This window comes from Etheostoma cragini, chromosome 13 (genome assembly GCF_013103735.1).
Source record: "Etheostoma cragini isolate CJK2018 chromosome 13, CSU_Ecrag_1.0, whole genome shotgun sequence".
Classification (NCBI taxonomy): Eukaryota; Metazoa; Chordata; class Actinopteri; order Perciformes; family Percidae; genus Etheostoma; species Etheostoma cragini.
In genome coordinates this window covers 25,809-39,668 of record NC_048419.1, presented here as the reverse complement: position 1 = coordinate 39,668, position 13,860 = coordinate 25,809, and the positions used below count along the sequence as shown (strand labels likewise).

General features: G+C 38.9%; 1 protein-coding gene across 1 annotated transcript; it reads left to right on the top strand.

Annotated features, from left to right (window-relative positions):
• The first annotated feature begins 2,095 nt into the window (after positions 1-2,095).
• dgat2 (diacylglycerol O-acyltransferase 2) lies at positions 2,096-13,206 on the top strand. The gene is made up of 9 exons (XM_034889712.1): positions 2,096-2,213; positions 2,509-2,637; positions 2,893-3,000; positions 4,197-4,267; positions 8,656-8,860; positions 9,716-9,890; positions 11,356-11,558; positions 11,936-12,103; positions 12,494-13,206. Exons 1-8 carry the CDS (start codon positions 2,111-2,113, stop codon positions 12,088-12,090), a joined length of 1,149 nt encoding a protein of 382 aa, XP_034745603.1. The 5' UTR covers positions 2,096-2,110; the 3' UTR covers positions 12,091-12,103; positions 12,494-13,206.
• The last annotated feature ends 654 nt before the right edge of the window (positions 13,207-13,860 follow it).

The window sequence follows — 13,860 nt, the reverse complement described above, 5'->3', positions numbered from 1 at the left end:
ACACACACACACACACACACACACACACACACACACACACACACACACACACACACACACACACACACACACTGACTGGTGGTCAAGCAAATCAGGAGTAGCCCAGCCTATAGTTCCTGGAAAGGGTCATGGCATTAATTACACAACACGCCTATAGTTATAATCTGACATGCTGTGAAAACTGCGGAAAAGCAATAGGGACAGTTTTCTTTTCCAAAATGTAGGTGCATGGATGATTGAAAGCAACAAAGCCTGGATCACGGTTGTGTAGAAACTGCATGTATAGGTGATACTAAACGAGATTACAGAGTTTCCCTTCAGAGGATCATAAAGTATTTCTGATTCTGATCAGAAATGCAGTAGTATTAGGCTACTAAAAGTAATTATAACAGTGTTAGATTTGGACTTTTTTTTTCTCTCCATTTGTCTGCAGTTGAAATGTTTAGCAATGGAAAAGTTTAGGCTAAATGAAGACTTAGTTGTGAATGTCTAAAATGTGAAAAGGGGATTTATTTAGTGAAAATGGTTGCACTTGGAGGTTTTGTGTTTCTCACACCCTCCCAAGCCACCTCAAAAAATTCCTTCATGTGTCCACATGAACTGTGTGTTGTCTTGTGCATTATGTTGGGATGTTGTCTTGTATATTATGTAGCTGTCTGCATTGTTTGTTTGGTGGCATTGTGGTGGCACTGTTCCATAGCTGCCGCCCGGAGGCTTACTCCAACCTAAGTCAAATTCCTCGTATGTCTGTCATACCTGGCGAAAAAAGCTGATTCTGATTCTTTTAACAGGAAAGGCTGTTCTGGTAAGGTAGTACAATGACTGTGGATTTTGTCCCAGATCACTTCCTCTTAAATGGCTTTATGAATGATATCTTAAAGCCTGTAATGGAAAGTTGAAACCATTTAGGTAGAAACTAGCTTAATGTAGGCCTACATACTGTTTGGGCAGTCGGTATATTATAAGACCTACTTAAAAACTGAACTTAGACTTTTTAAGTGAACTCTGCAGCTCAAGAGTGTATCGGTGCAGTTACAGAATCATCAAGGCTATTCTATTGAGCCAGTGGAATAACTTGTTTGTTTTTATTTGGATCCCCATTAGCTTAGCATAAGCTAAGAGCTAATCTTCCTGGGGTCCTTCAGTCTGTTCTTGTGACAACTCTTTATGACATCACATTACCCACACAGACATTATAATATTTCAAAATGAACCTGACTGAACATTGGATTCATTTAGTTTTTCATTTAGGTAAAATAAAACTACCTTCTACTGCACGCCTCGTTGAATACCGACGTGTATCAGTACTAGAGGATAGTTTTGTATTTAAAGTAAAAGGTGTTTTGTTCGTTATAACATTATGTCTATTTTCAACTTTAAACCATGAGAGGCTTTCATGCATTTTATCAACATTTGATGTAAACCCACACGAGAGAGCCACATACTTGTATATAGAGCTGCAAAGATGAATCTATTAGTTTACAACTATTTTGATACTCTATTAATCAGTCTGAGTCTTTTTTTATATTTTGGAAATAAGTACAAAATCTCTGATTCCAACTTGTTAAATGTGAATATTTTCTAATTTTGTCACCCCTCTGTCACAGTAAACTGAATATCTTTAAGTTGTGGAACTTAAAGATATTCAGTTTACTACATTTGAGGATGTCATTTTGGGCTGATTGACATTTTCCACAATTTTCTGACATTTTAGAGACCAAACAACTAATCGATTTTAACCACCTAAATAGTTGACAGTTTTATCGACAATGAAAATAATCGTTTGTTGCAGCCTTGTCTTGCTTTGCCAGACCTATCTCCTTGACTCAGCCCTACTTGTTCCTAAAGCTGAACATAGAGGAAGAAACAGAACAGTTTTTTAACAGACGGCCACATGCTCAACTTGGTTGCTTCATCTGCAGGGCTAGCCTTTAAGGCTCCATATGATCATGGTTTACAGGTATCTCCAGCAGCAGCCCAGTGCTGGGTTATTTTCAGTGTGTACAGATGGGATTAGACAACTGTTTTCCTGGAGGGCTGATTTTCTTCTTCTCATTGGCTCTCGGCAGCATGAGCTTGACTAGCTTCAGACGTTCCTGATGTATCTGTCATGTCTGTTCCTGTGTTACTTGATGCTCCTGCCCCCCCACACAAGGTCTTCTCACATGTATCTGCATGGCTTCACTTTCACTTGCTGGTGACTGAAAGAGCTGGTGAGTAGTTGAGGCTGCGCGGCAAAGGCTCTGCTGAATTGTGTCTCAATGTTAAGCTGCTTTGATTGTGTTGTTTGACAGAGTTCCAGGAAATCAAATATCTTTGTTTGATGTCCACGTTTTGGGTTTGTTGACCTCAAACCAGGACTAGTAGTATTGCTCTTAGGATAGTGTTGACTGCTTCTTTTCACTGCTTCTCCATCTATTTGAGCTTATGTAACTGTCTTCAATAATCACCCACGTGAATATTTGAGATGCAAAAAAACAACTTTGTTGTCTCATCTTTTGCTTTCAGGCACCGGCTCTGGCATCCTCTCTGCCCTGCAGGACTTGTCTGTGGCTTTTTGGCCCTGCAGATCCAAGATGGAAAAACATTTGCAGCTCCTCTCTGTGCTGCAGTGGGTCATCACCTTCTTAGTGCTAGGTGAGTGTGTTTGTGTGTTGGCAGTGTTGTGCATTTCACATAAGCTGTAAGAAAGCAAAGCAACCTAGACGATTTAGCTTGTAGTCTCATTAGTCTCATGGTCTGATCTCTGAGCTGCACACATGACTACTCTACTGCCAGCTCCTAATAGAATATTTAAGCCTTTTAGTTTGGCCTGCGATCTTGGGTATTTGGTTTGTATTTACCAATTCTTTTCAAATACTTGATTGGATGCCTCTCCTCTCTCCTTTTTAGGGGCTGCCTGCACTGTGCTACTGATCTACATGTTCTGCACTGACTGCTGGCTTATTTCTGCCATTTATACCGCCTGGCTCATTGTTGACTGGAACACACCAAAACAAGGCAAGACATCAAAAAAATAAAATCACTGTTCAACAATAGCCTAATTTTGACGTACATGTGAAGAAAGATGACCATAAATCAAGCATTATGTGTCCAAAATTACTGGACTGCTGTTCTGAAAACATTAATTGGATGATATGTTTGAGGCAACACATGTTACATGGATCGATAATGGTTAAAATTTCCAGCACATGAATAAACAAGAGTTAAGTACTAATTAGCAAATGTTAACATCCTACAAAGCCTAACTATCCTAGCTGGTGAATGTGGTAAGCTGCTAAATTTTAGCATGCTGATGTTATTATTCCGCTTAAAGCACAATGTTATCAGGCCTCTAGACAGTGCGCCGGGCTTTGTAAGCAAAGTAAACCTAGCAGCCAAACGGTGGAATTTCATCCTGACATGTAAAGTGATACATGGGACCCAGAAAGACTTTTTCCCATTTAGACTTACATGGCGAAAGACGCGTCTGTTAATTCGGTGGCATATGTTTTCTTTCTTTTTTTTCTTCTTTTTTTTCTTTTTTTAGCTTCACAAAGGGACTTGTTTCCCTGTCAGAACTGATCCATTTGGTAGGATAACATTTGGAAAGTATAAAAGATCAGCACATTTAAATAATCGAATTCCCGTTCAAGTTAGAAGAGCGCTAAACCCGAAGTAGCCGGCTCTGCTGTCGGAGGTTTGTAGTGTGCCTGCTCTATTGGGATAACCTGGGTGACGCCTGTACGCTGTATACAGTTCTTATAATGCATCCATGAGTATTATGCCAAAATAGGCTACAGCTTGACAATGCAGCTAGCATGGCCATACAACATACTTGTCGTATTTACATGCAAATGTGGAACTAAAATGGGTTTTGAAGAGTGCTGAAATAATTAGTTGATCAACAGAAAATTAATTAACAACAAGCTTTTTCTAATAGAGTAAGTTAAATTGTTAATACATGGACACTTTTTTTGAAGCCAGCAATCTGAAGAGGTTACTTTAGTCCCTGGATGGCCAATTTACCACATATATATGGGTATTATGTGTTGCATCTAAATGATTCATTAAATAATGAAATATTTAAAAAAGATAAAATATAGCAGTTGTATTTGAGATATATATAATTTATATATATATTATTTATATATATATATATATATATATATATATATATATGTGTGTGTTTGTTTTTATTTTTAATTTTTTCTTAGGTGGCAGAAGGTCGTCTTGGGTGAGAAACTGGACAGTGTGGACATATTTCAGAGACTACTTCCCAATTAGGGTAGGTAACTTAGTCTCTGTTTTTGGGGTATCTTTGCTAAATTGTCCATCCCCAAGAGAGAGACTGGCTTGCAACCAGTGGGGAATCTAACCATGAAACCAAGTGTGTCTCTGTGTGTTTTGTTGTCACACACAGAGTTCTTAACTCCTGCTTAGGATAGTCAGTATTGTTTGATTTAGCTCGTTCATCAATTTCCAGTCCTGCACAGGGTTGAACAGATAGATAAGCTTATCAGGGTTGGATCAGGTATTGGCTGCTGGCTCCATGCTGTTCCTTGTCCCGTGTTGATTATGATGAGTGCTTGACGTAAGTTGGGAGACTTTGTCCTAGCTGATAGGTCAAGGAGCAGTGGTAAGCTTGTTTTGCTCTCAGTGCATCTTTAGACCCTGGTTATCGCAAACTGCCACACACACACACTGCATGCTGGGGGATGCTCAGTACGCTAACTGAGCATTGGTTTTGTATAAAGTACTTAAAAGCAATACTTGAGTAAAAAAAAAAAGAAAAAACTACAAGTGTCTTACCAGGAAATTACTTTGGTAGAAGGTAAAGTTGCCTTTAGGAATATTACTTGAGTAAGAGTTTTAAAGTATCTGATATGTAATGTACTTAAGTATCATAAGTAATATTCTGATATTAAATGTCCTTACATTTTAGAAGTAAACTTAAAGAAAAACCTTGATAATGTACTTTATAATTTCTTCCTTTATAGTAATGCGTAGTTTTCAGGGTTTCCACATCTTCTTGAATATCAAATTCAAAGTCTGACATAAACAAAGAAAAAAAACAGAAACAATTTTTTTTTTTTCTGTGCGGAAGAATCTTTCACTCAAACATGCAAAATCATTTCTTGCAAGTAAAGAAGACCCTTAGGTGATGTATTTAAGTAAAATTATACATTTTATGTAGGAAAAGTAGTGGATTAAAAGTGAAAGTTAAATATAAATAACAAAGTAAAGCACAGATACGTGAAAATTTAACGTAAAGGTAACACATGTAACATCACATATATTTCTGCTACTTATATTAGTTTTTTTTTAGTTGTGTTATTTAAACTATTCCAAATGTTTTCACCAATGTTCAAACCCAGTGAAGTCTGTTATTTTATTTCAATGACACGGGAAGTTTCATTTAGTCGTCTGTCAGTGGCGTCATTAAACCTTTGACCCCTCTGGTTCCTCTAACTCTTGTCAAAACACGGGAACCCAGATTATACGTTGGAGAGCAAATCGTACAATGTCACAGAAAGAATAATACTCAGTAATCATAATACAGCTTGCTTTCTACCACACAGCATCATTTTGACATTGATTACATGCCTCTTAAAACACCGTAATACAGCAGAGATCTAAATTATTGATAATTTCAATATTGATCAATCCAGCTTGAAGTATTTGCTTCGTTGACAAGTGGTTAATGCTTGGTGGGGAGCTGTATAAGGTTACAACATCGTTCCAAATGCTCATTAAATTATTTTAAGTATAATTGTCTTGATCAAGGTAACGTTAAACAGCACCGGGCTAACCTCCGATTACATTCACCATCTAGCATTCCCGTTAGCTGTATAAATCTAATAATGGTTTTTCTGCCTCACACCCCGCCGCTAGGGGACTTCAGTCGGGATGAGAGCGGAGAACAGCCCCGGGGACACAACACATCCACAGTTAACCAGCAGGCAGCCATCTAATGGATTTAGGCGTATCCTCGGCCGGTTTGCTGCTGGCCGGCGAGAATCTCTGGCACTGCGGGTTATTTCAATCAGGAGAGACTCATATTTTAGAGTGAACAATTATTTATTAAAATGTTTATGGCGTACTGCTACAAAGAGAAGAGCATGTTTAAATATGGGCAGCGTGAATATGATTGGCTTGAAAGAGGAAGTGGCTGCATCTGATTGGTTTAGCTGAATGTGTAAATGCCCTAAATTAGTTGGTAGGGACCAGGAGAGAGACTCAAGCATCAATAGTAATAGCAGTGGTGTAGCGCAAACATCTGGGCCCCGTAGAAACTCATTCTCTATGGACCCCTCCCCACATCCACAGCTATTCATTCTAGCATCTTTTTTGGGCCCACCTCACATGGGCCCTGGGTACTCAGTCCCCTTTCCACCCCCAGTCCGACACCCTGAGTGATAGCAAAGAAAACATTATAAAATCACTTCAGTGCCCAGGTGTTGAGCTTATCTACTGCTATACAGAGTGTGGAAAAAGTGGATCTGCTCGGTGTGAAGTTTCTATGTAGCCATTTGCCTCTGTGGGTTGATCATTCTTTGATAACAGTTGACTCATTATATATCACATTTCAATCTCAATATTTCTGTAAGACATACATTGATCAATGTGGTTATTTTGCAGTTGTGCCAAGTTTTAGCTTTTTGTCAAAATATGTCAAAATATTGATTATTAGCTATTGACACAAGCTGTAGCTGAACGTCTATCTCTTACAACAAAGTTGATAAGTCAGTTAATGGTGCATTACATGATAATTTGCTGTCCCATAGCTCAACACAACCAGAATGTATCTGCAGGGGCATCTATATATTGTAGGGCAAGTGTTCTCTACTAGCATATGACTTATTTATGAGTTGGAAGCCAACTGGTCAAAGTACAAACAAGCCTGTCTGGAGTGTGATGATTGCTTCAAGTCTGCCTGAATACTAGAAATAAAGGCTCTTCTGTAATATTGGTGGTTTTATGCTGAAACCAGTAAGTGTGTGTGTGTGTGTGCTTTTATGTTGTGATATAGCTTTTGAATTTTGTTCATAAAGGTCTTAACGTTGACTTGGTAAAACCTGCAGAATCCCTGTAAATGGTGTGCATGTCTCCCTCTGTCCTACTATAATCCATTTTATTACATCTGCCAAGCCAGCCAGGTGGAGTCCTGTGGCACCATGGAGATCTTGAATGTGGTCCCCTCTGCTAATGTGGTTATGCAACTGTTGTGTTTGAATGGTAGCTAGGAAAGGAGCCCTGTTTACACACTGTGATGGATCTGATGCTACCGTGCAGGTCCAAGCACAGTTAAAGCCTCTTTTGAGATTCTGCAATTTTAACATGAACACAAGAGGTTCCTGTAAAATACCTTTTAATGTTTAAAAGTTGTACTTTATTGCTACCAATGCCATACATGTATAACACGTAGAGTGGGTCAGTGTTTTATGACTGTACTTGAGCAGACTAGGGGAGTAATGTCTGCTTCGTACTGATAAAGATGTCCTTGTTCTACAAAAACATACACTGTGTCCTAAATTCATCCTCACGCTGGAGTATGTACCTTGTTGACACTCAAATACGTCGCTACAGAATGCACGTATGGATTGAACATTTCATATCACATGTAAGATACATGTGATATGAAATGTTCAATCCAGACACACTAAATTGAGCAATGGACTTTAAAATGTATACCTCATACATTTTAAAGTCCATTGCTCAATTTAGTTATTGTATACTCAAACACTGTATGTCTTATAAAAACAAAGAAGAAAGTGGTGGTAATAGAAGTCCAGGGACATTTTAGAAAATCTATTTAATCGTTGGAGAACATGTTGTTGCCTGAGACTGTCACTGCCAATTGAACCTCACCGTTGGATTGCATTTTCTCACGGATGTACTGCATCATTTTAGAGCTGAAACAAATTTAGCAAACAGATGATTGACAGAGATTGGATTGGCAATTAAATTGATTATTGATTAACGCAATGTTTCAATTGACAATTAATGAAATGTGGCAATGTACTTTTAAAACTTATAGTCAGAATATAAATTGCGGAATATAAATAAATCATTTTGGAGGTAATTTAGTGTTATTTTTTCACTTCGTCTTACATTTTATAGATCAAGCAACGTTTAAGAAGAAGAAAATAACAGACTTCACTGGGTTTGAACATTGGTAGAAACATTTGGGATAGTGTAAGTAACACAACTCAAAAAATACATAACATAGGTAGCCTATAGTTTGTTGTTATTGCAGAAATGTATGTGATGTTACATTTTGTACCTGTATGTCAAATTTCCACTTATCTGTGCTTTACTTTATCAGTAATAAAAGTTAGTAAGGTGCATCATTTTTAGTTGGTATACAGTAAAGCTTATAGTATACTAACTGCAAAAAGTAGTAAACTATAAATATAAAATTTATATATTTAATAATGAAGTTGTATGGCACATCTTCAAAACAAAAGGGCTTTACACAAAGGAATCAAATCAACCAGGCAGGAACCAGTAAACCCAAGCATGAGATTGGCACACAGCTTCTGTTCTCAAGCCTTTTAGCCATATTGGTCACTAACATGACATTTCTCCTATCGGATTTTACCCGTCTAGCAGCGTGCCCCTCATATGGAAATCCGCCTCACACTGGTCCTCTTTGTGTTATTATTCTCCCAGCTTATTAAAACCCACGACCTGCTGCCCAGCCGGAACTACATCTTTGGCTACCATCCCCACGGCATCTTCTGTTTTGGTGCTTTCTGCAACTTTGGGACAGAGGCTACAGGCTTCTCCAAGAAATTCCCGGGCATCAAGCCCTCCCTGGCAACCCTAGCAGGAAACTTCCGCTTGCCTGTCCTTCGAGACTACCTGATGTCTGGAGGTAAGAGGATTTTTGAGAAGCCACAGAGTCTTGTTTGAGTCCTTTTAAAAAGCCTGATAACTGTATCTGTAAGGGAGCGGACCTTTGTCCTATTGCACCGCTGAAATGGCTTCTGTGTACTTGTACTGCTGATATTCATTGATTGAGAAAGCTTAAACTGTTCCCTTCTGAAGGGTTGTTTGCTGTTCAGCTTTACCCACAGATACTGTGCATACCCTCTTAGGGTGCTATAGGTTATAAGGTTATTGTACATGTTTCGAAACACTACATTGGTAAATAGCCCTTGTACAACTTTCTTTGGGGCCCTTTTTTGTTTATGTGCAGAGAAAAAAATCTTATCAATGTTATGAGATGAAACTTCATGTTCAGCTGTAGTATGTCAGATTTTGCCCATGCTGAATATGATTTGTTTAATTCTATACAGTTGCAACTTGTGGATATTGCCCACAGAGTTTGCATGAAGTACAATAAGTCTAAAAAGTTTGAGAATTACAACATTTAAAGTCTGGGTGGGAGTCAACAGAGGGCCTGCGACACAATATCCTAATGCTTCTATCCTGATGCTTCTGTTATTTATTCACACGTCATCATTGTATCATTTAAAGACAATTCCAGAAGGTACAATAATTATATGTAGGCTGCGTGAAATGGGGAATCCAAAATAAGCTACTGAAAGCTTTTCAGAGGGGCCCATATGGTAACATGCAATTTATATTAAAGGAGAGTACTGTACTTGCCGTGCGTGTATCAATACAGTATTGCCACAAAAAGTATTGCGATATGCTGTACCAGATCTAGTAGGAAAAGGAAGATGTAAGCAACAAAATAAGTCACCCCCACTCTCCCCACTCTCAGGTATCTGTCCAGTGAACAGGAACTCCATTGACTACCTTCTGTCATGTAGCGGGACAGGTAATGCTGTGGTCATTGTCGTTGGAGGGGCTGCAGAGTCTCTGCAGTGTGTGCCAGGCAAGAACTCTGTCACCTTGAAGAACCGAAAAGGCTTTGTGAGGCTGGCCCTACAGAAAGGGTGAGCTGGCTGCCCCACACTCACAAACAAGGACACGTGCAGTTACAGCAACTAAACACAGCCTTGACCAAATGTGATCTCTCTCAAGGCTGTAATGGCTGATTGGAATGAATAATTCCTAGATTATTACTCAGAGGCAGGTAAAAATTACCTCACAGAGAGCATCCCGCAATCTTTTATGAATGTGAAGGGTTGTTCAATTGGGGGGCTGCCCAGAGGCCAGCCCCCAATTCACCCAATGAGGTCTCCATGACAACCACTTTTATTTCTACAACAAATTTCCAGAAAATAAACTGATTTTAAACAAAATAAAAAGCAGTATTTAAAGAGATGGTTATCATATAAAATGTATATCGAAATGAATACACAGTGACAGTGATGGCAAGTGGAATTACCGCCGCTACACATGCACTGGCCATTTTGAAAGGACCAGAATGCAGACTGTGTGAGCAGGCATTGGGCTGGGCTCAGGCTTGCATGAATCACTATAACAACTTGTGCTATAAAGGGAAGTGGACCCAGTTTGTCTCGTTAACCCATGCAAGCATGATTCCTTCCCAAATCTAGCTGTGGCTTATCACAGGGTGCACCTTGTCCAAAGAATCATAAAGTTAGTAGAGACATGCAGTTATGCAGAATTTGCTACATCTAAATTGGCATTCTAGCTAAAATAAGCCTAATCTGTGAATTGAGGTCACTTTCTGAAACTTTCACACCTTGGTTCTGATGGTTATAAAATGGAGAGGATGTTGATACCAATTGAGTAACACAAGTTGAATAAGGAACATTCAGTAATAACTGCAATTTCAAGGTTTGCAATCCCAAATGTTTAAAATGGCCGGGATTGCCCAGTTGGTAGAGCAGACTCCTTGATGCTGCAGGTTGATGTCATTCCCCCTCTCTCTTAAAATCACTCTTTCAAGTGCGCACAGTTCACAGAAATACTGTATGTATATGGGGAAAGGGGGGGGTGGTCGTCATAAACCAAAACATTTGGGAAATCCCAGTGTAGATGATGCTCCATGCAATGGTTGCTTGATAAGACATTGATTAGGTAGTTATGAAATAAAAGTTTTTCTAAGTCCAAAAGTATTTCTTTTACATGTTTGGGCCACCGGTTAAGTATGACTTGGCTACAGATATACTTTGTAGATTTAACATCAATCCAGAAAGTTTCCTGATTACGACAATTCCTTTCATAACTCTTGTGCCAACAGAAAAGCTTTAGTTTTGCTATGTATTACAAGTGCGTTTTAGCTAAGGGGAAGTGTAATAGGCTTTCTGTGAGGTTTAATCCTGAAGAAAACCTTGTTTTACATGTATTGGGTATCTACAACTAGACACTTTTGATATTCCTGTTTTTTTTCATTTGTTGAAACATTTATTGGCATTGTGCCACAGTAGCACTGTTTTCGTAAGTGTACATTTAAGGGCAAGTTTTAAGAGTCATCCTCTGTTTCCTCAGGTCTGACCTGGTTCCAGTGTATTCCTTCGGAGAGAATGATTCCTACAAGCAGGTGATCTTTGAGGAAGGAACCTTATGGAGATGTGTCCAAAAGAAGTTACAGAAGATCCTAGGCTTTGCCCCGTGTCTTTTCCATGGATGTGGCCTCTTCTTCGGCAACTCCTGGGGCATTGCGCCTTATTGCAAACCTATCGCCACCATAGGCAAGTTTGTGTGCTTATGTTAGGTCGGGGTGATTCTGTGAAATAAAGATTAGGGGTTACAATGTCAACAATGCTATTAGTACTGTTCATTAGATTAGATAATACTTTATCCCACATCGGGAAAATCCCTTATTACAGCAACATCTTCTACATTAAAAGCAAATCAAACAAGTAAAACACACAAACAAACAGGCAAACAACAGACAATGAGCAGAGGATAGACTGAATGTAAAGTGGCGTCGTTACAGGTAACAGAATGGACACAGGCAACATCTGCTTTGTCCAGCCCGAAGGGTGTATTAATGATTGATACTGATGGTCCAACAATTTCAACTAAAGTTAGTTTGCTTAGCTCATTGTTTCATGTTCTTTTACAGTTGGGGAGCCAATCACAGTGCCAAAAATTGAGGATCCGACTGAGGAGGTAGTGGAAATGTACCATGCAATGTACATCCGGTCCCTCAAGTGCCTTTTTGACAAGTACAAGACCCGCTTTGGCTTGAAAGAGAGTGAAGTCCTGTACATCCATTGAAGGGACGAGGGGGCCCTGGTTGAAGCGCTGAATTGCGACAAAATCTTCAGATCCCTCTGATTTGTACCCATCCAATCTTGGTGACTGGTTTGGATTATCTCTGGAATGCAAACTCTACACAGGAGCATGTTTGCTAAAGTAACCTTTGCTCTCTGCATCGTTTTCAAGCACACGGGGGCATAGTTCCTTCTCAGTAAATCACAAGTTTAAAGAACTGTCACCTCTCCCTGCTGCATTTATTGGGTTAAACCATCTCACTTGGACAAAGTTGTACCCAATCCCCCATCAGAATGTGTGCCATTGTGTCTATTTCTATTTCCCAATAATGGGATCAAGTTTGGGCTTATATTAGTGCAGAAGGAGGGTGGGGGTGAGTTCCGCTAGATGGAGCTGGAAAGTAACATGCAGGATTTAAGAGAAGTGCCAATGCTTTTGCTGTCTTTCATGCACGCAGCCAAATAATTCTCCCTAAGCTCTTTTAAGATATTATATGCTTAATGCACAAACAATGCAATGGAAGATACCACTTCATTATTGGGATAATAAGCCCAAAGTTTAATTGAGCCAAAGACCTACCTTATCCTCGCACATACATGTATTTATACTGTTTAAATGCCAAAGGTGAAAGGATTTTTACAGGGTTGATTCATATTGTGAATGCACAGCACATGTGATTGTATAATGCCATAAAGTATTAATTGTATAATGTAGTGAGGAACAAGCCTATTTTTTGTGCTTGTCCCTCAATGCATTTTTGTGATGCACTTTTTGTATTTCTAAATACCTTCTGAGAATTTTTTTGCCTTTTATTTTTAATGAATATTTTCCAAAGACAGTCATTGATTTCCCTTACTTTTCCCATTGGTGCCCAGGTCTGGATTGGTGGATTTTGTTTATGCAACAACAACTTCAGTAACGTATTGTATATTAATGTCAAGGTTTTGAGCTACATTTGAAAAAGTTAATAGTTAAAGGTTTTGTGGGTGGAACTCCTGAATTGTTTGATTCCAGTGTGCAGTGGACCTCTTTGTTACTGCACCATTGGTGATGATTGAAAAGGAAAGGTTTACACCGGTCTTATTACTGGTGTTAAGTTTGAGGGTGTCACTAGTACTTTTGTTGAATAAGGGTGAGTAAAGAATATTTCCTGGAAATTAAGTAAGTTTGTGTCATGTTGATGGGCACTAAGTTATAAGATTTCCCATTTGAAGACCAGTTGCTTGTAGTTTCACAATCGTGCCTTCTCTTAAAGAGCGCTGAAACTTGCAAGGATAAACCGCATGATCTGTCTTTGTGATGAATGGCATCATCTTTCTGCCTATATTTAAATTAAACTTTTGTATGTTTTCAGAAGGAGACGTATGTTTTTGTGTCTTGTTTTTGGAAACCGTTCCCCATCACAGATATATATTTCCAAAGCTACATCTTTTTCTGCTCAAATTACCCTCACATGACATTTTTGGAATCGGACATCTTGCAAACCATTGTAAGACAAACGTGCAAGACTATTCAACATTGTATACTTGATTGTCAAGATTAAGCTCTGAACATTCAAATCCTCCCTACCTAAGAAGCTTTAAGATGCAGGCTCATCCCTGCAATGGAGCTGATGCCCCTTAATGGTAGGCTGTTGTCTATATTTTTATCCGCTCATAATTCATGACCCCTTTTCTAAATATACCTACCTGTGCTTAATTATTTTTTACAGTACTGTTGTTTCATTTTGTCATAGTGTAGTGGCTTTGTGCGATGGTCAAACTGCTTAATTTA

Coding starts and splice junctions, on each gene's coding strand:
- dgat2 (XM_034889712.1), top strand. CDS start 2,111: ATGTCTGTTCCTGTGTTACTTGATGCTCCTGCCCCCCCACACAAGGTC. Junction 8,861..9,715: donor AGACTACCTGATGTCTGGAG/GTAAGAGGATTT, acceptor CCCCACTCTCAG/GTATCTGTCCAGTGAACAGG. Junction 9,891..11,355: donor AGGCTGGCCCTACAGAAAGG/GTGAGCTGGCTG, acceptor CTGTTTCCTCAG/GTCTGACCTGGTTCCAGTGT.